Source organism: Macaca thibetana, chromosome 2, assembly GCF_024542745.1.
Source record: "Macaca thibetana thibetana isolate TM-01 chromosome 2, ASM2454274v1, whole genome shotgun sequence".
Lineage (NCBI taxonomy): Eukaryota > Metazoa > Chordata > Mammalia > Primates > Cercopithecidae > Macaca > Macaca thibetana.
In genome coordinates, this window is record NC_065579.1 from 38,850,333 (window position 1) to 38,877,020 (window position 26,688).

Below are 26,688 nucleotides of genomic sequence, written 5' to 3' on the forward strand. Positions count from 1 at the left end.
CAGACTTCTCTTTCAGCTGCTAGCAAGTAGTCGAGAGGCAATCTATTTTGATAGATAACATTTCTCATCTGAGTTTCTTGCTCGGCCACAACAGTCAAGGCTTTACCGGCTTTATTAGTGATGATCTCCAGGACAGCTTGCCACCGTATGATTCGGTTGAGCATGTAAATGGGGGTCTGGTATCTTCATGAGCCGTCTTGTGCCTAAGTTTCAGGCCCATAGTATTGTATAATTTTTTCAGGAGGCCATTCATCATCTTTTTAATTACCTATGGCTATGTTTCACTTTTTGTGGGAAACATAGACAGGGAAGCCCAGGAGTTCGCCTGTTTTTATGGACAGTAGGAAGAAAGATGGTTTAATAGTGCCTATAACACAACTACCTGTCCTCTGGTCAGGCAGCTTAGCATAGGCTCTATGTCCACATGTATCAGGATAGCCCAGTGGGGTCCGTCCAGTCCCGGTGGGATTCTGGGCGGGTCCAAACTGTCTGCAACTTTGGAAATTTACTGAATGGATTTTTCTTAGTGTGGTTTGAACCCCACTAGGTGGCTGTTTTTGTGGTACTATTACACAGTTTCTGTCCAAGACAATTAAGTCGTCCTACAGGATGAATGAATTTTTTTCTTTCTTTAGCTATACAATACTGTCCAATAATTGAGACTTTTACAACTTAGAAATTACCAGGGTGATTTTTTGGGCTGGGAATTCAACAGGAACTGTGTCTGTAGGCCCTAATTCTCGGGCTTCTTCCTATGGCCATTGATCTTCCATTACAGTTCCTCCACAAACATAACATTTAGAGACTGTGCTACATGCTCGGCTAATTGCAAAAACAAATTTCTAGTTTTTCCTGAGGTCTCTGGTACTGGCACATTTTTTAGTTCATCATAGAAAGTCTGAAATACTGGTTCCGGAGAGTTTACGAACCTCCCCTTTTACTAAGATATTTACTCTGGGATCTAGTCCTTTTCCATCAATGCCCAGAGATGTGTGTTCTCCTTTTTCTCACCTTGGGTTTAAGGGATTTGTAATTATTATAAATTTCAAGGAGTTGCAGATTCCACTCGTACAGGAGGGGCTGCCTTCTCCTTTTTGAAGCTAAACAGGATCTCTTTCATCCTTTTTTAAAGTAGTCTAGATGACACAAGACCAGTAATTACACACATTTGCAAATGAGCCTAATTCATGGCAGATATATTTATTTCCTGCCATGTAACTTTTTTCCCCCCAATTTAAAGAACCGCATCCTATTCCATGCCAATTGCTATTGATAGTGGCACAAGCATTAAATTTTAGGGTTTTATGCTTCGGGACCTCTCTTTCTTCTGTCCTAGCTATTACTTTACTTGTGTTGCCTAGAAAAGGACCAGTTTTTAGTTTTATTTTAAAAACTGTGATTATGGGAGGCTTAAAATGGGTCATAACACGCATCAGGTTGGTTATTTCCTGGGCTACATACCTTGGATAGAATAGCATTATATAAACAAGTTCCTGTTAGAGTCCCGGTACACTTACAATAACTGTAAAATAATAGGACTGTAGCAATCTTTTGTCCTACCTCAGTGACTATATGTATATACTGGGAGCAGTCCTCGGTCTGAGGAAGGTCAGTTGAAATCCTTCCTGTACAAGTCCAAATTTTAAGGAAAATGAGTCCTGTGATGAGTTTTCTCATGCTTCAGCCGTGCGTAGACCAGTTAGCTTCCGGGTGTGACTGGAACAGGGCTTGTCATCGTCTTCAGAGTCACTTTGCAGGGGTTGGCAAAGCTGATCCCATCCACATACAGCTCACAGTGTGCTGATGTTTAAGGATGGTCTCGGAGGTTGGGCCCACTAGAATAAACTGAGTCCAATACCTCTACACAGTTATGTTCAACTGGGCTCTCTGATACCGGGAGCAAGATGGCGGGGTTTAGGGTGTTGCAAACTTCAGTGGTTATGCGGGGATTTTCACAGAGCAAGCTTTGGTATCTAGTTAGTCTAGCATTCGTTAGCTAATGATGTCCTTTGGTATTAAAGTCACCACAGCATGGGGAGACTTTAGGTTTTGCCTAAGAGTTAGCTTATCTGCTTCTTGTGCTAACAGGGCTGTTGGTGCTAGGGCCCTTAGACATGGGGGCCAGCCTTTGGAAACCTTGTCTAGTTGTTTTGAGAGGCCACTGGCCTTGGCCAGGGCCCCACAGTCTGGGTTAAAACTCCAAGTGCCATTTTTTTTTTTTTTGGACACGTAGAGTGTCAAAAGTTTTGTCAGGTCAGGTAGCCCCAGAGCTGGGGTCGACCTGAGTTTTTCATTTAATTTGTGAAAAGCTTGTTTCTGTTGGTTGTAATAGATGTAGTTTATCCAGTCTATGTTTTTATTAATTGTCACCTACTAAAACATTGACTTAAATCCTGTAGTTATTTGATTTCAAGCTTTAAATTGATCTGGTATTCCTTGCGGGGATCCAGTTGCATCTAAATAGATGTGAGAGTTGAAAGACCCATAAGGGGCTTCTCTTGCTTTTTGACGTCTTATTTTTTTCTCCCTCTGGTTGATGAAATGCCAGGGTGAAAGGGATAGCTAAATGGACTAAAGCACAAGTGCCACTCCAGTTATTTGGCAGAGTGCCCAGTAAAGGTCCATCACAATACCATCACACATCTGCTTGGGGATGAACAAAGGCTGACTGATTGATAAGCTCTTGAAAATTCTTAAGCTCATCGCATCTCCAAAAAATGCTAAGTTTCCTCCCTGTCATGAGAGAGACGAAGTGAACTTAGTGTTGGGAGATGGAAGCTGGATGGCCCTTGGGGGCTGACCCGCAGGGTACCGGACTTCGGGGTATAGCAGAGAGAGCTTGGCATGACTTATTACTCCAGTCTATAGAATCCTGGAAAAGAGCTACCATGCAGCCTACGCCTGGTCAACTGGAGGACCACCTTAGTGGAAGGGGGAAAATCTGGGCCTCTGGCCTGCCATGTGCACAAGCATAACAATTGTTTTTGTTTAACGTGCAGATGGAATATTTGATCCATTTTAACCAGGCATTTGCATCTTGGTATCCTGTCTTAATTGCTAAAGTTTGTTTTAAGTCTTTAACTTCTATGATCGTCTAGTAAAATGAATGTATGATTTTAGGAAATTACAGAAACAGGTTGGGGCAGTCCATCCTTGCTCTTTAGTGGTCCACAGAACATTGGACCAACTATGGCATGAAAGCTGTACATTGGGGGGCAAGACTCCTGGTTGGCACTGGGGTCTTTATCGAAATCTCCCCAGATTAAATGGTCCTAGTTTACTAATGCCTAGTCTGAGGAGAGTCAGGAGGCACAGAAGTACTTTTCTGAAGTAGAAAGCTGTCTTTGACTTGGCAAGTCTCCACAGGGTATAACAAGGCAAGCATTAAATGCAGTCGTTTGAGGTGAAATTGACTTGGTTATGTTAATAACTAGATGGTCAGCAATAGAATGGGGAAAGAAGAAATAGTAATAAAATAGATGAAAAGAGTTAAATTTTTCTTAGCTTTAGTTTGGTAGGGTTTTCCCCTGGGACTATGGTCCATGACACTGGAGGGGGTGGCGCTTTCTTGACTCGGGTGTGATGAGTCCATCCTTTTTTGCTGTACAAACAGCAGGCTTGCTGGTTAGCAGCACAAGGTAGGGGCCTTCCCAGGCTGGCTTGAGTTTTACTTTCCACCCTTTGATGAGAACGTGATCTTCAGGCTGGTGCTGGTTTAACAGAAATTCTAAGGGTGGTACACATGCTAAAAGACTTTTAGTTTTGAGGGAAAGGAAAGTGGAAGATAAACCAAATATATAATTTCTAAGGAACTGACCTTTTGTTTTAAATGTGGAGACATCAACAGTGGACTTTATAGTCTTTGGTGCCTTCTTACTGAGAAATTTCCTTTAGCACCTGTTTTTATTAGTTTTTAGACCAAAGAAAGCCAAACACCATTTTGTATTTGATAATGCTTTTTATATGATTTTTATACCAGATAAGCTAAATTTTACCTTTATATTAGTGTGTTATTAATATTAAACCTGATTGTAATAAAACCTTATAGATATATTTATCTAATTTTTAATGTTTGACCATAAGGTAAGATTTTATAGACTCTTTTTAACCTTTTATAATTTTTGCTAAAGAGCAGGTTTGTGCTTTAAGAAAAACCTGTTATGCTTTTATTTTAATCTCCAGTTTGCAGAAAAACTGGATGATACCTCTTTAACTTTAGCTAATACGTTTACACACAGAATTTACACACAATTAACATTTTAAAACTTGCTTAAACCTTTAAAACAATTTTTTAACCTTTTAATTTAGGTAAAAATCTGCATTCTTATGCCTCCTTATAATCCTTTTACAAACGTATACTTTACTTTCCTTATACACCTTGCACATAAACTGTCTCTTCAATAGTTTTACATTCAGGAGGCCTAATTACTTTTAAATTATACAACATTTCTTGCATAAATTCTTTTTCTAACACACTTTTTTAATAACTTTTTTTCATGACTTTTACAAGCAATTTTTCGACATGTCTTAACTTTCTGACTTATTACAAACATTTCTTTCTTTTTTTTTTTTTTTTTTTTTTTTTTTTTTTTTTTTTTTTTGAGACGGAGTCTCGCTCTGTCGCCCAGGCTGGAGTGCAGTGGCCGGATCTCAGCTCACTGCAAGCTCCGCCTCCCGGGTTCATGCCATTCTCCTGCCTCAGCCTCCCGAGTAGCTGGGACTGCAGGCGCCGCCACCTCGCCCGGCTAGTTTTTTTTGTATTTTTTTTTTAGTAGAGACGGAGTTTCACCTTGTTAGCCAGGATGGTCTCGATCTCCTGACCTCGTGATCCACCCGTCTCGGCCTCCCAAAGTGAAACATTTCTTTCTTTAAACAACCAGTTGATTTATTTCAGGATAAGAATTTACCATATAGGCCGGGCGCGGTGGCTCAAGCCTGTAATCCCAGCACTTTGGGAGGCCGAGATGGGCGGATCACGAGGTCAGGAGATCGAGACCATCCTGGCTAACACGGTGAAACCCTGTCTCTACTAAAAAATACAAAAAATTAGCTGGGTGAGGTGGCAGTGCCTGTAGTCCCAGCTACTCGGGAGGCTGAGGCAGGAGAATGGCGAGAACCCGGGAGGCGGAGCTTGCAGTGAGCTGAGACAGGAGTGACAGAGCGAGACTCCGTCTCAAAAAAAAAAAAAAAAAAAAAATTTACCATATAACATTCTTTTTACATAAATTTTGCTCCACCCGCTTTTTTCCCCTTTTTTTCCTGAAGATAACCATTCTTTTCCAAAGCGAACTTCCTTTATGTCTGTGAACTAGACTGTCTTAGGCCACAAGATTAGAAGTTACTATAATACATGTTACACTGCTAACTTTTAGCAAACTTTACTTTTGTTGAAAACCTTGTAAGTTTGGAATTTCAATTATCCTTTGCTATTTTTTTTTTTTTTTTTTTTGAGATGGAGTCTCGCTCTGTTGCCCAGGCTGGAGTGCAGTGGCCGGATCTCAGCTCACTGCAAGCTCCGCCTCTCGGGTTCACACCATTCTCCTGCCTCAGCCTCCTGAGTAGCTGGGACTATAGGCGCCTGCCACCACGCCAGGCTAATTTTTTTTATTTTTAGTAGAGACGGGATTTCACTGTGTTAGCCAGGATGGTCTCGATCTCCTGACCTCATGATCCGCCCGCCTCAGCCTCCCAAAGTGCTGAAATTACAGGTGTGAGCCACTGCACCCAGCCTATCCTTTGCTATTAATAAGACCTTATTTAGTCTAAATTAACTTAGAATTGGTATAGATGGCTCTCTCTTTTTTTTTTTTTTTTCCTCTATTACCTGGGAGGAACCATCTATATCTCCTGTCCTGAAGGGAGTTCTAGGTCTGGTCAGACCTTTGTATGGTAATTAAGATTTAGATCTCCTGTTAGGAAACCTGCTGGGTTATGGGTATTTTCAGAGGTTAATGTTAAATCATCTTTTTTTTTTTCCCCCTTAGGATACTTCTGAACTGGTGAGGTATGCTCACAATGAGGTTTCTTCTAAAAGTTATTTTTCTACTTTGTTCTGTTAGCAAAGCAGTTGCTGCTACAGATTGAATGCATTTGGGCCATCTGCAGATAGGTTAAAGATTTTTTGATAGGAAGGCTACAGGTTGTCAGTGACCTCAGTGCTTTCCGACTATGCCCTTGTTTACACTGAAAACAAAGTGGTATTGGAGTGTTATAGGGGTAGGGAGAATACCTTTAATTATCAATTATAGGTTTTAAATTTACCCTGGCTTTTAAAGGAGTAGGGTATACTTTTTTTTTAAAAAAAAACTACTTGTATATCTTTCTTTTTCTGTCTTTGTCTTTCTGTCTGTCTTTGACTTTCCTTTTGCCTGTCTCTTTCTCTCTCTCTCTGCCTCTCTCTTTCTCCCTCTCTTTCTCTCCTTGACTCTCTCTGTCTCTCTGTCTCTTCCTCTCTCTCTTTGCCTCTTTTCCTCTCTGTTTCCTTTCTCTCTCTCTACTGGTCTTTGCTTGCCTCTGCCAGCTGCTTATGCTGCTGTTCTCTCAACCACTATGGGGTGGGGGGTCTAAAACCAGCTGTAACCAAGGGTCTGTGTACGGGAACTGGTCTGGTTGCCCTGGCTTACAGGTTACCTTGTGCCATACCTTTGAAACAAAGGACCTGTCTAGGCTTCCTTCTGATGGCCAACCTACCTCTAATGCTGGCCAGTCTATCTTACACAAAGTTTTAAGTTTTCCTGGTGTCATAGTACTCCATAGTCTCCCTTAAATCCTGTTTTGAAATTTTTCAACATAGTTCCTGGTGGGTTGGGCTTACTTTGTGCCTGACCCATGCTTCTTTGAGAAAAAAACACCATGCTCACACCACATGCACACCACAAAACAAAGAATGGGTAAAAAGGGCACACACACACTTTTACGGTTAATACCAAACCAGAATCAAAACCAAAATCAGAGTATCAAGAAATCCAAGCCAGGTCAAAACCTAAAACCAAAGTATCAAGCAATCCAAGTCAAGTCAAAAACAAAAACTAGAGTGCCGGTACAGGCACGTTGTGGGTGATCAGGCCATGCTTCCACTCAGATGGAGTAGGCAAGTTCCCAAGACCAGTCCTGTCAAGCAATTCAAACCAAGTCAAAATCAAAATCAAAGTGCCGATAAAGGCACACCGTGGGTGATCAGGCCATGCTTCCACTCAAATGGAGTGGACAAGTTCCAAAGACCAGTCTTACCAAGTTTTAGATGTCTGGACTCCAAGCGCCAGTTGCTTCCCATTGTTCAGCCAGAGTTGATCCTCCACAGGGGCCTGCCATACACTGCTCTGGCAAGGCATCCCACTGGGGCAAATGCCTAGCCGGGAGCGCTCTCAGGATCCGCGCCGGAGTACCCTGCAGGGATGTTCCACAGGGCAGGCTTAAGCTGCCTAAGGAGCTGCCTTGACCATCCGCCAGTCACCTCACTTCCTGGTCAGGGAACCAAGAAATGTAGCACGAAGAGCCGCAGACAAAACCCCTCAGACACCAAGTTAAAGAAGGAAGGGGTTTATTTGGCCAGGAGCATCAACAAGACTCCTGTCTCAAGAGCCAAGCTCCCCAAGTGAGCAATTCCTGTCCCTTTTAAGGGCTCACAACTCTAAGAGGGTCTGTATGAGTGGGTCGTGATTGATTGAGCAAGCAGGGGATGTGTGACTGGGGGCTGCATGCACCAGTAATCAGAACGGAACAGAGCAGGACAGGGATTTTCACAGTGCTTTTTCCATACAGTGTCTGAAATCTATAGATAACATAACCAGTTAGGTCAGGGGTAGATCTTTAACTACCAGGCCCAGGGCGTGGCACCGGACTGTCTGCCTGTGGATTTCATTTCTGCCTTTTAGTTTTTACTACTTCTTTCTTTGGAGGTAGAAATTAGGCATTAGACAATATGAGGGGTAGTCTCCTCCCTTAGTGATAGCTTAGGTCATGCACTCCTTTCTGTTCAGTGTTATTCTACCTAATGGACTGTGTTGGTTGGCATCCAGCCAGGAGGTAGCATTTGCAAAAGAGCACCAGCTGCAGCAGTAGCAGTGGGATTTGAGCTTGTCTTGTGTTGCCCAGGGGAGGTATTCTGGTTTCTCAGGTGACAACGGGGGCTATAAAGCTGCCAAAAGTTTTTGTCCTTTGTGTTAAGTAACCAGGGGTAGAGGGGTACAGTCAGGTGGGGGCTGGGTCAGGTGGGTCTACACTCTGTCTCTCTATGTGTGGGGAAAACCATGGCCCCTATAGGGGCTGGGGGGGGCAGTTCTCAGGTCATTAGGGTAGTGTTCCAAAGAGGAATATAACTGCCTCTACTGCACAGAAGAGTTTGCACAGGGCGTGGGGAGTAGCAGGTGGCACTAAGCCTCACCCAGATCCCACACAGTCAGAAAGGCAGATCTCACTCCCTCTGTGCTCTGCTAGCTGCACTGGGCTAAGTTCCAGGCAGCCTAGGCTCAGAACTCAAACCTGCCCCAGGCCATAAACTTTCCCTGTGGTAAAGCAGCTGTGACTTTCAGGCCATGCTCCTCCCAGGCCACCTGCAGGGCCAGGCAACTGGCTCATGCACTTGTGGCTGCAGTGCACTTCTCCCTACCCCTGGGAGGTATGGGTTCTGGACAAAGGAGTTCATCCCCACTCAGTGTTATATCTTGAAATTGGGAGATTTTTTCAACCTGCAACCGCTGCCTGAGCTTGTTGGCTGACTTCCCCAAGGTTCCCTGTGAGGTACAATAAAGAATGGCTTACCTTGCTCTGCACTGGAGACTAGGAATGCCTGCAAAGCACTTTCCGCCACTGTTTATACTTTTTTATTTCTTATTGCTCCCTAAATCAATCCCAGTCCTGGGTAAGGTTAAGGCCTTCCCCCGTGGCCTGGATTTTCAGGTTCCCCAGTGGGAATCTGAATGCAGCCTCTCCCCATCTCACACTCTGGAGACTTACAGTTTTTCCCTTGTCTTATAGTGTAGACTGCAGACTGCCACTTCTTTAAAAGGTCTGTGGATTATTTCAGTTTTTCTGTTAAGTTCCTGTGTGGCTTCTTGGAAAAAGGGTCACCATGTGAATCTCAATACACTATTCTGTTCTTCCAAGTGGGAGAGGCATGCTAACACTGCCTCTTATCTGCCATCTTGGTGGGGGTGGAAAAACCAAAACCTTTCAAAATATTTTCTAACTTCTCTTGTAGGTTCTTCTTTTGCCTACTGCTTATTTAGAAGTGTTTTGATTAATTTTTACGTATTTGTGAATTTTTCAGTTTTTTATTGCTATTGAATTATAGTTTTATTCCATTGTGATCAGAAAAGATGTTTTTTTATGATCCCAGTCCTTTTGAATTTAAGATTTGTTTTGTGGATTAATGTATGGTCTCTCCTGGAGAATGTTGCATATGCATTTGACAAGAAGTGTATACTCTGTTGTTGGGCGGAGTGTTTATAGGTCTTTTATATGTATTAGTTTATAGTGTTGTTCAAGTGTACTGTTAACTAACTGATCTTCTGTCTGGTTGTTCTGTCTATTATTAGAAGTGAAATGTTAAGTCTGCAACTATTATTGTGCACCTATTTCTCCCTATAAATTCTGTTAACTTTTGCTTTGTGTATTTTGGGGCTCTTGTTGCTTCATAGATTTTGGGGCTCTGTTAGGTGTGTATATTTTTATAATTGGTATATTTTCTAGATGTAGTGAACCTTTTATCAATATGTAATATCTTTGTCTCTAGTAAGTTTTTGATTTAAAGTCTCTTTAGTCTGATAGTAATATAGCCCCCGAGACTCTATTTTGGTTACCCTTTGCATGGAATATTTTTTTCCATCCTTTACCTCTTCGTGTCTTTATATCTAAAGTGAAGCTCCTCGGCCGGGCACGGTGGCTCAAGCCTGTAATCCCAGCACTTTGGGAGGCCGAGACGGGCGGATCACGAGGTCAGGAGATCGAGACCATCCTGGCTAACACGGTGAAACCCCGTCTCTACTAAAAAATACAAAAAAACTAGCCGGGCGAGGTGGCGGGCACCTGTAGTCCCAGCTACTTGGGAGGCTGAGGCAGGAGAATGGCGTGAACCCGGGAGGCGGAGCTTGCAGTGAGCTGAGATCCGGCCACTGCACTCCAGCCTGGGCGACAGAGCGAGACTCTGTCTCCAAAAAAAATAATAAAATAAAAAAAAAAAAATAAAGTGAAGCTCCTGTAAATAGCATACAGATAGATTCTGGTTTTTAAATCCAATCTGTCAATCCCTGTCTTTTAATAGAAGAGTTTAATCCACTTATACTTAGTGTGATTGCTGAAAAAGAAGGATTTACTTCTGCCATTTAGTTATTGCTGTATGTGTTTTGGTTTTTTATGCCTCAGTCCCTCCATTACAGCATTGGGGTGGTGATATTTAGTTAAATTGTTTGCCTTTTTGATTCACTTCTTTCATTTTAATCATATTTTAAAGTTTGTTTTCTTAGTGGTTACCTTGGGGGTTATAATTAATATCTTAAACTAGTTGGAAGAATACCAGATTAGCTTTAGTAGTACGTAGACACACTGCTTCTGTAACTCTCCATCTTTTTTTATGTTGTCATAGATTATGTCTTTATACATGGTATACTCATTAACAGATTTATGATTGTTTCCTACATTTGCCTTTTGTTTTTTATTTATTTTTGTAAATTTTATTTTTTGTGCAGACTCCTCTGCTGGGGCTGCCACTGCTGAGAGGAGCCGTAAATTGACCTTTTAAATCACATAGGAAAAAGACATTACAAACCAAAGTGCAACACTACTTTTTATGTTTACCTAGGAAGTTAGATTTATTAGTGTTCTTTATTTTTTCTCCTGACTTCATGTAGCATTTCTTCTATGGCATGTCTGTTGCGAATGAATGCTCTCAGCTTTTGTTGACTTGGAAATGTCTTAATTTTCCCTTCTTTCTTGAAGGATAGTTTTGCTGGATATAAAGTTATTGGTTGACCAGTTGTTTTGTTTCAATACTTCTTTTTTTCTTTTTGAGACAGAGTTTTGCTCTGTTGCCCGGGATGGAATGCAGTGGTGTGATCTTGGTGTACAGCAACTCCGCCTGCTGGGCTCAAGTGATTCTCCCTCCTCAGCCTCCTGTGTAGCTGGGACCATAGGCATGCACCACCATGCCTGAATAATTTTTGTGTATTTTGTAAAGGCAGGGTTTCACCATGTTGCTCATGTGGGCCTCAAACTCCTGGACTCAGTTCACCTCCCTTGACCTCTCAAAGAGCTGCAATTACAGGTGTGAGCCATCATGCCCAGCCTTCTTTCAATACTTTATTTTGTTTTTATTTTAGACACAGGGTCTTGCTCTGTCATGCAGAATAAAGTGCAATGGCATGATCATGGCTCATTGCAGCATTGACCTTGTAGGGTCAAGTAGTCTTCCTACGTCGGCCTTCTGAGTAGCTAGTAAAACACCACTATGCCTGACCAATTAAAAAAACTTTTTTTTTTTTTTTGTAGAGATCAGGGCCCACTATGTTGTCCAGGCTGGTCTCAAACTCTTGGCCTCAAGTGGTCCTCCTGCCTCATTCTCCCAAAGTGTTGGGATTACAGGTGTGAGCCAGTGCACCTGACTTTTCAGTACTTTAAATATGTCCCACCACCTTCCGGCCTCCATGGTTAATCTTACTGAGGATCCCTTGCATGGGATGAGTTGCTTCTATCTTGCTGCTTTCAAGTTTCTCTTCTTGCGTTTGTGTTTTGACAGTTTGACTATAATGTGTCCCATTGTGGATCTCTTTGAGTTTGTACTGCTTGGAGTTTGTTGAGCTTCTTGGGTATGTATATTTATGTCTTTCATCAAATGTGGCAAGTTTTCAGTCATTATTTCTTCAAATCTTATCTCTGACCCTTTCTGTTCTTCTGGGATTCCTATAATGTCTATACTGGCGTGTTTGTTGGTTTCCCACAGGTCCCTCAGGCTCTATTAATTTGTCTTTTTCTTTTTTCTGGTTCCTCATACTGGATAATTTTAATTGTTTCGTATTCCAGTTCCCTGGTCCTTTTTTTCTGCTTGCTTAAGTCTGCTGTTGAACCCCGGAAATGAATTTTTCATTTCAGTTATTGTACTTGTCAACTCCAGGCTTTCTGCTTTGTTCCTTTTTATAATTTCTATCTCTTCATGGTGTTCTCATTTTGTTCAGACATTGATTTCCTAATTTCCTGTAATTTTTCCCCCACGGCTTTCTTCAGCTCATTGAACATATTTAAGACAGTTTGTGTAGCATCTTTCACTATTAAGTCCAATATCTGGGTTTCTTCAGAGACGGTTTTTGTTAAATTATTTTTTTCTTGTGAATGGGCCATACTCATTTCTTTGTATGATTAGTAGTTTTTTGTTGAGGATGGGCAATTCTGAATATTATGTTTGGAAGTTTGGAAGTCTAGTTCTCCCACTCTTCAGGAATAGCTGATTTTTGCTTGTCAACTCTTGGATCCATCTGCTTGAACTTTCCCAAGCTGTTTTTGCAAAGAGTATGTTCCTTATTGAATATGGTCATTGAAATTTTAGTTCTCTTGTCCCTGTGTTTAACCAGCAATCTCACAATAATTTCCTTAAATGTCTGTCTCCCAGAAGGGTAGAGGGGTGTGGACCAAACTACCTTTTTAAATCCCTTGTGGTTGAGAAGCTGCTTGAGCCCATCAGGGTTGAAACAATGCCAGCCTCTATGCTTGGCCCCTCAGCCATCAAAAGCAGTGGTCAGCAATCAGAACACACAACCTTGATTTTTCAAGATTGAAAAACCAAGATGCAAAGGTTTTCATTTCCCAATCTGGCACCAGCTGGCTACACTAGGAACATCTTCGTGGCTACCTGCCATGGTCTGTTGGCTGGGGGATTATAGCAGCCATGTTATTAATAAATGTGAAATTTACTGAAATTTACTTGCTGCTTTATCAAACTCTCCTCTGGGCCCTGAAGTGTTTGACTGGACTCCAGAGTTCAAAAATAGTTGCTTTGGACAGTTTCAGTTGAATAGTTGTTTTGATCTTGGATTCCTGGAGCTTCCTATTCTCTCTTCTATGATGTCACTCAGCTCTTTTATGGTAAGCATATATTTTTAGTGTACTATTTTAATTTCTGGTGTTTTTTAGCTGTATTTTTTGAGTTATTTTTTGTAGTTGCTTTAAGGGTTACTATATATCTTAATTTATCACAATCTGCTTCAAATTAATACTGATTTATTCTGGTAAAACATAGGAGCTTTGCTCCAATGTAGCTCCATTTTTGCCCCCTTCATTTGTGCTTTTATTGTTATATAATACTCAAAACAGTGTTAATTATTGCTTTATACAGTCTTGTCTTTCAAAGTACTAAGAAAAGAGAACTATACTTATGCAGTATTATAATCACATATTTATCATTTTCAGCATTCTTAATTGGTTCTTGTGGATTTGAATTACAGTCTGGTGTTATTTTCTTTCATCTAGTAGGACATTTTGAGCTGGTATGGGCAATGATGGCAGCCTTGGTTAAGAATGCCACAGGTGGGCCGGGCGCAGTGGTTCACGCCTGTAATCCCAGCACTTTGGGAGGCTGAGACGGGCAGTTCACGAGGTCAGGAGATCGAGACCATCCTGGCTAACACGGTGAAACCCCGTCTCTACTAAAAAATACAAAATAATTAGCCGGGCGTGGTGGCGGGCACCTGTAGTCCCAGCTACTTGGGAGGCTGAGGCAGGAGAATGGCGTGAATCTGGGAGGCGGAGCTTGCAGTGAGCCGAGATGGCGCCACTGCTCTCCAGCCTGGGGGACAGAGAGAGACACCGTCTCAAAAAAAAAAAAAAAAAAAGAGAATGCCACAGGCTCTCACTGTTCTTATCTCAACTTTAGCAGTTTTTAATGAATAAACACTTATCAGTTTGTTACATTTGGCTCATTTTTAGAACCCCGAAATACTCGTTTTTGACAATGTTGTCCAGTTGTTTTTGGGGAGAGAATTTTCTGAACTCTTCACTCTGCCACAGCTGGAAGTCTCCCCAACTACCTTGGTATTTTTGCAGAAAGTACAGATTACATTTTGCACTGTCCTTAGCTGTGTAGAGATTGGGCTTAGAGCCAAGGCAGGCTGAAAAGCGCACCTACTTTTCCTAAACTGATGGGACTTAGGAGAAGGAAAGGGGTTGGAAGTAAGGCAAAAGAGTAATTGGGCCTTTATCATCTTGCCTGGGTCTTTGAGCCACCACATCCTGTCTTTCCTAGGAGGTGGACTGAGGCTTAGTCCTTCACAACACAATGTCCTTATGGAGGCTTTCTGGCTCCTCCTACCTCCTTCTCTGCTGCATGCCTTGTCTGGGGATGGGCAGAGTAGACATTGGGTACTCAATGTCAAGAAGCACCTGCCTTGTACCCTTGCCAAGTGACTACTGTGTGCCTTCTGTGGAGGGTGTGGAGGGACTCAAAATAGAGGTCAGGGTGACAGGATAAGTGTTGGCTTTCCAAACTCTGCATGAGGTTTTCATTCTTCTTTCAGGCAGCTTTACACAGACAGGGGGCTTTGTGTTTGGAGCGGTGGTGTGGGTGATGGGACACACTCTGTACCTCATGCCCTTAGTGAAGGTTTTAGGGAACCTGCTGCGCAGGAGGGGAGGGGAAAGAAAATATTTGCCTCAGAAAGTAATATGCTGACCATCCCAGCAGTTATGGGGAGAAAATGCACATCTAATTCTTAAAGAACTTTACTGATTAGGTCTGTGGCCTCCTGTATAGAATTTCTGTGGAAAAAAAGCCAAATGTTATCGTATTGTTGTCTTTATCTTTCTGCAGATAATGCCTCAGACATCTCTGTAACCCGATGCCTTTGCTTTTCTGTTTTGGCAGAGGAATGTTACGGCATCCGGAGTCATCCCTCAGATTTCTCTGATCATGGGCCCATGTGCTGGTGGGGCTGTCTACTCCCCAGCCCTAACAGACTTCACGTTCATGGTAAAGGTAAGAAAGAAGGGCCTGTTTCTGGTGCCCTTTGATATTTGTGCAGTTCCTTACCTGCAATAAAAATAATTCCTGACCCAGATCTAGGTTATCTGCATTCTCATTGGCTTTCAGCATAGTGATGATAAGGTGTTAGTGGAGAGAGGGTTTTGGCATGAAATTTGTAGCCCGTGGGGGTTCAGTGGCGGGGGGTGCTTATGTACTTCATTGCTGGGTGATTTTACTTGTTGATCTGAATTGCAAATGATTTTCAGGTAATCGATGAATCCTATCCTCTGAACAGATAGATAACTGTTTACTGAGTCCTAGTCAAGAAGTTTCTCATGGAAGGCTTTTCTGTAATCCGTTTATTGGAAAGTTGTTTCTGATGTTTCACCTTTATTTCTTCAGCTCCTTGTCATTTTATTACTTTGTGTCCACAATGGTAATGGATAAATCTGATCTCACACTTCATTTTGAGAGGTACATATCTTTATTACATGACTTTAACGGACTTATATTTTAAAAATATTTTTAAATGAAGTCTATTTGAACTTATACAAGAGTAATTACCATTAATCTCAAACCCTGCTTTAAAAAAATCAGCCTTAAAATATTAATAAAAGTGAACATTGGATGCTAAGACAGAACGGTTGGGGGGAAAAAGTAATGATAGCCATCCAACATGAGGAGAGGAGTTCTAGAGGGAATGTAAATGGGAAACCCTTTGTTCTCGAGGGAAGTTAGGCAGTAGGAATTCAGAAGTTTCACAAAGTGCTTACCACTTTGACTCAACTATTCTGTTCTTAGTGACATACTGAAAGCAGTGTAAGTGTTCAACAATAGGAGTAACTTTTATTAATCAAATTTAAGATGGGCCATACACAGTGGCTCACGCCTGTAATCCCAGCATTTTGGGAGGCTGATGCAGGTGGATCACTTGAGCTCAGGAGTTTGAGACCAGCCTGGCCAACATAGCGAAACCCCATCTCTACAAAAAAATACAAAAATTAGCTGGGCATGGTGGTGCATACCTGGGGTCCCAGCTACTTGGGAGGCTGAGGTGGGAGGATCACTCGAGTCCAGAATATCGAAGCAGCAGTGAGCCAAGATCGTGCCACTGCACTCTAGCTCTGGGTGACAGAGGAAGATCCTGCCTCAAAAATAAAAAAAAATAAATAAATAGAAGTAAGATGACCACTTCTCTTACTTGGTGGACAATGCAGAATTTTCTAAACTTTGCTTACTAAATCTATATATACATACCTAGCTGGTGCTACCCCCATTCTCTCCTCCTTCCTGCTGTTATGAAGGGAGGTGTGGGATCAATTCCTCTGACTAAAGTCATCCTTTCTTCCTGCTACACACATCCACATTACTGAATATAACTCTCCACCCCTCTTCAGGACCCTTATACTGTCCCTTTGCTCCTTTCTCTTTAGTATCTTCAGTCTCTCCCTTGGTACTGGATCCTCCCATCAAAACTTAATCACGCTCAGGTCTTTCCTATCATCAAAACAAAAACTGTCCTCTAGTTGGCATACTCCTGTAGCTCTTGCTCTGTTTCTCTCTTGCCATCCCATTCTTCAACACATGTTAATTTAGCTTTGACCCCTAGACCACTAAATCATTTTTTTAAGGTCCTCAGTGACTTTTGCATCACCGTAAATGCAGTTTAACTCTCATCTTCGTCAGTCTTTCAACAGTGTTCCCTTGGCTTCCATTATACCATATTCTGGCATTTCTTCTCACAACTCTGACCATACCTTCCTGGTTTCCATTGGCACTTTACATGGTTCCATTCAGACTCGATGCTGGAGTTCATTCCAACTGCTTTCTCTTTTAATTCTGTGTTTTATTCTAAGCAATCTCATTTTCTGCTTACAAAACTTTAGTTAATAATTGCATATTAGTGAGACTTCCTCTCTTGTCCTCAGCAATATTATCAAGCTGTCGCCATTCTACATCTTAAATATTCTGTGTATTTAATAAGTGTGCAGTGGAAAATACTAAGTCTCTTTTAAAGGACTACACAAGGTAATTATAACATTCTTATGGGAGGAAGAAACATGCAAGCATAAACATTCTATGAAAGTAGTGTAATGAGGAGTTAGCCCTACCAGGTGCCAGGATTTAAAACTACAATAACTAAAACAGTCTAAAGAACTTGTAAGTAAATGAACAGAAAGACCAAGGGACATTACAGAATTGATAAATAGATCTACATCTATTTGGACATTATGATGAAAAGGATATTGTTCTTTTTTTTTTTTTTTTTTTTTTTTTTTTGAGACGGAGTCTCGCTCTGTCGCCCAGGCTGGAGTGCAGTGGCCGGATCTCAGCTCACTGCAAGCTCCGCCTCCTGGGTTCATGCCATTCTCCGGCCTCAGCCTCCTGAGTATCTGGGACTACAGGCGCCCACCACCTCGCCCGGCTAGTTTTTTGCATTTTTTTTTTAGTAGAGACGGGGTTTCACCGTGTTAGCCAGGATGGTCTCGATCTCCTGACCTCGTGATCCACCCGTCTTGGCCTCCCAAAGTGCTGGGATTACAGGCTTGAGCCACCGCGCCCGGCCGAAAAGGTTATTGTTCTAAGCAAAGTCACTGATAATAACAATTTCTTATGTCAGAGATACGAATGATTGCTGCATCACTAAATCCAGTTAACATTTCTCACCCTTTGTCTTACCTCTTCACAATATTTGCTCTAACTGATCACTCCAGTCTCATGACTTTAAATACTGATCCATATGCTGACAACTCTCAAATCTGTTTCTCCAGGATTATATGTTTAAGAGCCTACCAGAATTTCCATTTGAACTTTAATGGGTATCTCAAACTTAACAGGTTTTGATTTCTACCAAGCTCCTCCTGCATTGCTCTCTTACAGCCTTTGCCGTTTTAAATGGCAAGTCTAGTCTTCCAGTGGCTCAGGTAAAAGCTTTGACACTATTTGGACTCATCTTTTGCTATCACATCCTAAATTTAGTCAGAAGGTCCTGTTGGCTTTACTTTAGAATATAATCTACAATATAATCAAATTGCTTCTTAGCACTACTACTTACTTCTTACTACCAAAACTGCTACCACTTTGATTCAAGCACATCATTTCCCATCTGATTATTACAGAATCCTCCTGACTGCTTCTGTCACTGACTCCTTTGAGAGTCAAATTTACAAATTTTAAAAATTTGTAATCATTTTAAATTTTGTAATATAATACATATTCAGGAAAGTACATAAGATATGTATAGTTTAACAGTTATTACAAAGTGCAAATGTGTGTAAATAATACGCAGGTCAGGCTGGGTGGGGTGACTCACACCTCTAATCCCAGTGCTTTGGGAGGCTGAGGTGGGTGGATCACTTGAGGCTAGTAGTTTGAGACCAGCCTGGTCAACGTGATGAAACCCTGTCTCTGCTAAATATATAAAAATTAGCCAAGTGTGGTGGTACGTGCTTGTAGTACCAGCTACTCGGGAGGCTGAGGCAGGAGAATCGCTTGAACCCGAGAAGCGGAGGTTGCAGTGAGCCAAGCGCGCCTGGGTGGCAGAGCAAGACTCTGTCTTTAAAAAAAAAAAAAAAAAAAAAAATTAATTATAACTCAGGTCAGCTCTTCAAGAGCTGTTCAAGAGCCCTGTCATGATGGTCCTTCCTAAGGATCACTGTAGCCTCCATCCTGCATATAATTCTTTATTGTCTCAGCTTTTCTGGTAATGTTTTTATTTGCTTTGCTTCATAGTTGAAAATAAAAATTGCCTCCCTAAACAATGTGGATTAGTGTTTCCTGTTTTGACCTTTATGTTAAGTGAAACCATGTAATATGCTTTCTTTTGTGCATGGCTTCTGGCTGATTATGTTTTTAAGATTTATCTATGTTGTTCTTGGAAAATGTAGTTCATTCACTTTAACAGCTCTGTAGTAAGTGTGTGTGTATGTATGTGTGTGTGCGTGTGTGTATATGTGTGTGTGTGTGTGTGTATGGTTTTTTTTTTCTTTTTTTTTTGAGACAGAGTCTTGCTCTGTCACCCAGACTGGAGTGCAGTGACATGGATCTCGCCTCACTGCAACCTTTGCCTCCTGGGTTTATGTGATTCTTACACCTCAGCCTCCCAAGTAGCTGGGACTACAGGCATGTGCCACCACACATCCGGCTAATTTTTTGTATTTTTGGTAGAGATGGATTTTGCTATGTTGGCCAGGGTGGTCTCCAATACTTGGCCTCGAGTAATCCGCCTGCCTCAGCCTCCTAAAGTGCTGCGAGTACAGACGTGAGCCACCGTGCGCAGCCATAGTAAGTATTTCTTAACGTATTCATTCATTCCACTGCTGACGGACATTTAAATTATTTCAAGATTTTTGCCATTGCAAATGATGCCGATGTAAACATTTTTCTACATGTATCTTGGCATGCACATTTGAGTTTCTGATGCTGATGTAAACATTTCACATTAGAGGCAATCTTAGGTCATAGGATATATATGTCTTCAGCTTCTCTAGATAATGCCCGTCTGTTTACTAAAGAGGCTGCAGCCAGCAGTTTGAGAATTTCAGTTGTTTCACATCCTTGCCAGCATTTATATTAACATATTTTAATTGTGCCAGTTTGATGCTTGTGGTATAGTCTCTTATTGTGTTCTCAATTTGCTTTGACTCAATTTGCATTAGTCCATAACTAATAAGGCTGAGTGCCTTTTCGTATGATTCCTGTTCTTCTAAATTAAGGTATGTTTATGACTCAGAATGTAGTCTCTCTTGGTGAATGTTCCATGGGAGCTTCAGAAGAAAGTGCATTCTGTTGTTAGAGGAAGTGTGTCCATCATATCCAGTTTATTGGTACCGTTTTTCTTTAATTTTAAAAATGATTTCTATTTATTTTACTTTTTAAAATGTTTTTTATTATTATTTTTTATTTTTTGAGACGGAGTCTCCCCCTCTCACCCAGGCTGGAGTGCAGTGGCGTGATCTCGGCTCACTGCAAACTACTTCAGTTCCCAGGTTCAAGTGATCCTCCTGCCTCAGCCTCCTGTGTAGCTGGGACTACAGGTGCACACTGCCATGCCTGCTTAATTTTTTTTTTTTTTTTTATGTAGAGAACTGGTCTCACTGTGTTGCTTAGACTGGTCTTGAACTCCTGGGCTCAAGCAATCCTCCTCCCTCCCAAAGTGCTGGGATTACAGGTATAAGCTACCACACCTGGTCTTCTATAAAAAATTTTTAGAGACAGGGTCTCACTCTGTCTCACTCACCCAGGCTGGAGTGCAGTGGTATGATCATAGCTCACCAAAGCCTCGACCTCCTGGGCGCAAGTGATCCTCCTGTGTAGCTGGGATGACAGGCACATGCCAACACACCTGGCTAATTTTTTATTTAATTTATGTTTTTGAGACAGAGTCTCGCTGTGTCGCCCAGGCTGAAGAGCAGTGGTGCGATCTCAGCTCACTGCATCCTTGACTTCCTGGGGTCAAGCAATCCTCTCACCTTAGCCTCCTGAGTAGCTGGGACTATAGGTGTGTGCCACCATGCGTGGCCAATTTTTTAATTTTTGCAGAGACAGGGTTTCACCATGTTGGCCAGGCTAATTCTTATTTAATTTTTATAGAGACAGGATCTTGCCATATTGTCATAGGCTGGTCTTAACCCCTGGCCTCAAGTAATCCTCTCACATAGGGCCCTTGAGTTGCTGGGATTATAGGCATGAGCCACTGTGCCCAGCTGATTGGTGTTACTGAGTTCATCTGTGTCTTTATTGTTTCTGCCTGCTGGATCTGTCCACTTTTGATAGAGAAGTGTTGAAATCTTCAACTGTAATCATGGATTCATCTATTTCTCCTTCCAGTGCTATCAGTATTTGCCTCATGTTATTTTGATGCTCTGTTGTTAGGTGCATACACATGAAGGACTGTTTGTCTCCTTGGAGAATTGACCCCTTTATCATTATTCAGAATTCCTCTGTATAATAACTTTCCTTGGTCTGAGCCTTTTCTGTCTGAAATTAATATAGCTACTCCTGATTTCTTTTGATTAGTCTTAGCATGTAATGTATTTCTGCAGTCATTTACTTTTAATCTTTATGTGTCTATTTCAAGTGGGTTTTTTGTAGACATCCCATATAGTTGTGTCTTGACAGATTCTTGATCCAGTCTGACTATCTGTCTTTTAATTGATACATTTAGACCATTGACATTCAGAGAGATTGTTGGTATAGTTGGATTAATATCTACCATATTTGTTACTGTTTTCTTTTTGTTGTTTGTTCTTATTTTTGTCTTTCACTCTTCTGCCTTTTGTGATTTTAATTGAGCATTCTATATGATTCCATTTTTCTCCTGTATTAGCAGGTTAGTTATATGTATATATATATATAAATTTTTGTTTTTTACATTCTTTAGTGGTTGCCTTAGAGGTTGCAATATAATTTACAACTATTTTAAGTTCAATTTCAGATAACTTCTGCTTCCCAGGTTGTATGAGTATCTTATAATAGCAAAATTCTAATTCCTTCCTCCCATCCCTCATATCATATATATAAAATATGTGTACATAATTGCCCTTGATCTTAGCCAAAAGGCTGAGAAGCGATGTGTACATAATTGAATTGTACATAATTGAATGTGTACATAATTGAATTTTTGCTATTACTTTGAATCAAAAGTTTTCATTTTACCTTCTTGAATCCTCTTTCTTTCTTTATGTACGTATAAGTTTCTGATCTTTATCATTTACCTTTTCTGTAAAGAATTTTGCTGAACATTTTTTTGCAAGGCAGGTCTACTGGCAAGAGATTACCTCAAGTTTTGTTTGTTTGAGAAGGTCTTTATTTTTCCTTCACTTTTGAAGAATAATCTTGCAGAATGCAGAATTCTAGGTTGGTAGGATCTTTCCCCTCAACACTTTAAATATTTCATTCTACTCTCTTCTTTCTTGCATGGTTTCTAAGAAAACTTGGATGTAATTATTATTTTTGGTCCTCTATAGGCAAAATGTTTTTTTCTTATGGCTGCCTTTAAGATTTTTTCTTTATCTTTGATTTTCTGTAGTTTGGAAATAATGTCCTAGGTGTAGTTTTTTGCTTTTTGTTTTTTTAGAGGTGGGGTCTCTCTGTTTCCCAGGCTGGTTCAAACTTCTGGGCTCACATGTTCTTCCTGCCTTAGGCTCGTGAGTGGCTGGGACAACAGGTGTGCACCACTATGCCTATCTTTCTCTGTGTAGTTTGTTTGTTTGTTTGTTTTGGCATTCATCTTGCTTGATGGTCTCTGAGCTTCTTGGATCTGTGGTTTGGTGTCAGACAATTTGGGGAACTTTTCAGTCATTATTACTTCCTATATTCTGTTCTTTTTTCTCTTTCTGCTCCTTCTGGCATTCTCATTATGTATATGTTACATTGTTTGTAAGTTGTCCCACAGTTTTTAGATACTCCAGTTTTTTAAAATCTGATTTTTTTCTTTGCTTTTCAATTTGGGTGGTTTCTCTTGAGATATCTTCAAGCTCAGAGTTTCTTTCCTCAAGCAGGCCCAGTCTGCCAAAAAAACATATCAGATGCATTCTTTATTTCTGTTGCAGTGTTTCCAATCCCTGGCATATTTTAGTTATTTTTTTAGAATTTCCATTTCTCACCTTACATTGCTCATCTGTTCTTGCTTGCTGTCTACTCTATCCATGAGAGCCCTTAGCATTTTGTTTATTTTTGTTTTTTGAGATGGAGTCTTGCTGTCTTGGCCAGGCTGGTGTTGAAGGCCTGGGCTCAAGTGATCCTCCCTCCTCGGCCTCCTGAGTACCTGAGACTACAGACACATGCCATTATACCTGGCAAACATCTTCATGGTTGTTTAAAATTTCTGGTCTGATAATTCCAACATTTCTGCTATGTCTGATTCCGGTTCTAATGCTTATTCTGTCTCTTCAAACTTCGTTTTTTGTCTTTTAGTATGTCTTATGACTTATTCCTGGTAGCTGGACATGATATACTAGGTAAAATGAACTATTGTAAATAGGCCCTTAGTAATGGTAAGGAGCTGGGGAAGAGGAAGTGTTCTGTAGTCTTATGAGTAGGTGTCAGTCTTTTAGTGAGCCTATGCCTCTGAACTATGAATATCATGTGTCTCTCAGTCTTTTGCAGTCTTTAGGTGGGACAGGGTGGCTAGAGCACGTTGGGGCTGGCCATTTCCCCTCTCCCACATGGAAGGCCAGAGCTGGCTTGAGTTTGGTATTTTTCTTCCCTCGGGTCAGCAGTTTCTGATAAAACTTCAGCAGGTTAGGCTCTGGTTATATAGTTTCGCCTGAGGGCAGACCCTGTTAAGAATTGTGCTCTGGTGCATTTCAGAAGGGTCTCTTTTTTCCCCCTATGCATGTCAGAAGCGTAAGGGAGTTTTTCTCTGATAATCACTGTGAGAACCTTGTTGAGTTCCTAGAGGTAAAACTCACAAAAGTGTGGGAGCCCCAATGACTGGCCGCCCCTGGAGTCTTTATCTCTCAGACTTGTCCATGCTGGGCCTCCAGCAATTTGTTAGTTGTAGTTCTGGATTTCATACATCAGCCCTGGCTCTGGGGGAGATTTGTGCTTGTGGGTTTCTTCCCTGCAAGGCTCAGTTTTCTACATTTGCCAGTCGGTCTCCAGTTTTGGAGTGTTTTGTTCTGTGACCTCACCTCTCTGATGGATCTAAGAAAAGCTGTTGGTTTTTCCCCTGCAACTTGTTCAGCTTTTTATTTGTAAGGAAGGAGTATCAACTTTCAGCTTCTTATGTGCTAGACTGGAAACCTGAAATTCTGTGTTTCTAGTTTTTTTTTTTTTTTTTTAACAGTTTCAAATAAGGCTGCTATAAACCTTTGTTTCGAAGTCTGTGTGTGAAGTGGGGAAGACCTTTCTAGCTAGACTTTTCTAGCAAGATTTCAAACCAAGAAGCCATAAGATAAAAGACTGATATAATGCATATGATAGACTAAAGACTAATTTCTTTAGTATATAGAAAAGCCAGCGATGTATTAGAAATGGGCAAAGAACATGAATAGTGAGTTTAGAGAGCACTGTAGTAATATTGATTGCAGAATTGCTTATTATACTAAAGTTTTGGAAACAACCTTCATGACCATCAATTGGTGAAAAGTTAAATTATGATACAAATCTTACTATACTGATAAGGAACAGAATGATCTTCAAGCTAGAAAAACAAATTTGAGAACAGTGTGTATAGAACACTGTGTTGGGAAGAAAATGTTTGCATTAGAAAGTGTTTGTGTTAGATAATGTTTGTTAGAAAATAAGAGGGCAAATAAATGTATATATTAATGCTCATGGATTCATGGGTGTCTCTGTAGGGAGAGAGAAGAAACTGACAGGGGATGCCTTAGGGGAGGGGAATTGGAGGCCTGGAAGTAAGGGCTGGGCTGTAGACTTTCCACTGTATCTCCTATTCCTCTGTGCAGTATGCTTATATTATCTATATATTATAAACTAAAAATTAAAAGCCTATCACTCTGTCATAATACCGAAGCATTGATTTGTTAGTTTTTTGTTTTTGTTTTTGAGAGGTTTTCACTCTGTCACCCAGGCTGGAGTGTAGTGGTGCAAGCAGTCATAGCTCATTGCGACTCCAGTAATTCTCCCACTTCACCCTCCTGAGTAGCTGGGACTACAGGCACGTGCCACCAGGCCTACCTAATTGAAACGCATTTTTATGGAGACTGGGTCTCGCTATGTTGGCCAGGCTGGTGTTGAACTCCTGGCCTGAGGTGATCCTCCTGCCTTGGCTTCCCAAAGTGTTGGGATTACAGGTGTGAGCCACTCTGTCCCACTGATTTATCAGTATTTTTAAGTAGCTTCATTTAAAGTGACTGGTTGCATACAGTCTCCATATCTCAGTTTCCTCATATGTAAATGAGGGTGATAATAGTACTCAGGCTTTACTGACACAGTTTTGTGAAGTGCTTAAAAAACTTCTTGGTGCACAGCAAGCTCTAAGAGCCACCTGTTACTGTGTTCTACAGATGAATGACCTTGAAATGTTAGCCACACTGCAAGTTAACTTGCTGAGGTAGAACCATGCAACAGAGATTTTTTAAAAGTAGACATTGAGGCAGGGAAAACTTGGGTCTTCAGTTTGGATTTGCATCTTTAAGCTACATCCTATCCTCATTCGGCCACATCACTATCTTCTCTGCATTTGCCATCTTGGCTGAATCGACTCTAAGGCTCTGACCAGCTCTGGTGCTCTGAGGTTGACTGTTCTGGAAATCTTTTATTTCAGGACACCTCCTACCTGTTCATCACTGGCCCTGATGTTGTGAAGTCTGTCACCAATGAGGATGTTACCCAGGAGGAGCTCGGTGGTGCCAAGACCCACACCACCATGTCAGGTGAGAGGCCTTGAAGCTGACCTTGTTTTCAAACACTGAGAAGAGGGCATTGCCAAAGAGCCTGGTGGCAGTTTTTGAGAAATGTTACTTAATTGGCAGACCTTATTTGGGAAGACTGTGGTACAGTCTATTGTACTACAATACAATACAGTGTATTGTTTACAGTTATAGTGATAAAGGTAGATTTAGTATAGAAAATTTATTAAATTAATAATGCCTGGTTATTCTTTAAAACAATTTAAAGCTCATTGCTGGAATGGTGATTTTAAGTAGGTATGATTTATATATGTACAGTTGAACCTTTGAAAAAAAATCTTATTGTGACATTTTTTATTCTAAGGTTAGTATATATCTTAGAGTACATAAGTGTTTTACAATCATTGGCCAGGTGCATGATGGTCATGTACCATGTGTTCACGAATTTGGTCATAGTTGTTCACTTCTTCTTTTTTTGTTTTTTTTTGAGACAGGATCCAACTCTGTGGCCCAGGCTGGAGTGCAGTGCACAATCTTAGCTCATTGCAGCCTCTGCCTCCCAGGCTCAAGTAATCCTCCCACCACAGACTCTTGGGTAGCTGGGACTACAGGCATGCACCACCATGCCCAGCAAATTTTTGTATTTTTTTTTTTTTGTAGAGACGGGGTTTTACCATGTTACCAGGCTGGTGTCGAACTCTTGGCCTCAAGCAGTCTGCCCGCCTTGGCTTCCCCAAGTGCTGGGATTACAGGCATGAGCCACCATACCTGGTGGTTTTGTTTTGTTTTGTTTTGTTTTTGAGATAGGGTCTCACGCTGTTGCCCAGGCTGGAGTACAGGGGCACAATGATAGCTCACTGTAGCCTCAGTCTCCTGGGCTCAAGTGATTCTTCTGCCTCAGCCTCTCTAGTAGCTGGGACTACAGGTATGTGCCACCATGCCCAGGTAATTTTTATTTTTAATATTTTTTTGTAGAGGTGTGGTCTCACTGTGTTGCCCAGGTTGGTCTCGAACTCCTGGGCTCAAGCAATCCTCCCACCTCAGCCTCCCAAAGTGCTGGGATTACAGGCATGAGTCACCATGTCCTGCTAGTTGTTCACAACTTTAAGATTACATTCCAAGTTTAAAATGTATAAAGATTATTCTGTGCCTCAGCACTGAAACAAAAAGTTCTTGTTTAAACAGAAAGGCATGGAATTGGGAGTAGGGCATGATTCTGATATTAGTGAAGACATGTTAGCTGTTGGAGTAATTATTGCAATTCCATGTTTTCTTGTAAAAGAAACCACCCAGCTGTAAATGGATTGCCTACCACACAGCAATGTAACTAAAGACAGGAGAAATTACTTCTTTGAGAGATTTTACAGTAGTAAGAGGCTGGTGTGCCTGATTTATGCACCTCATTGCACTGTGGTTAAGGCATTG

General features: G+C 41.2%; 1 protein-coding gene across 1 annotated transcript in view; it reads left to right on the top strand.

Moving 5' to 3' along the window:
* The window catches only part of PCCB (propionyl-CoA carboxylase subunit beta), a 1,054,487-nt gene that overhangs the window by 992,437 nt on the left and 35,362 nt on the right, over positions 1-26,688 (top strand). The window contains exons 7-8 of the mRNA XM_050779627.1: positions 14,846-14,956; positions 25,179-25,287. Of these exons, the coding sequence (XP_050635584.1) occupies positions 14,846-14,956; positions 25,179-25,287 (220 nt within the window). The remainder of the gene's footprint in view (positions 1-14,845; positions 14,957-25,178; positions 25,288-26,688) is intronic.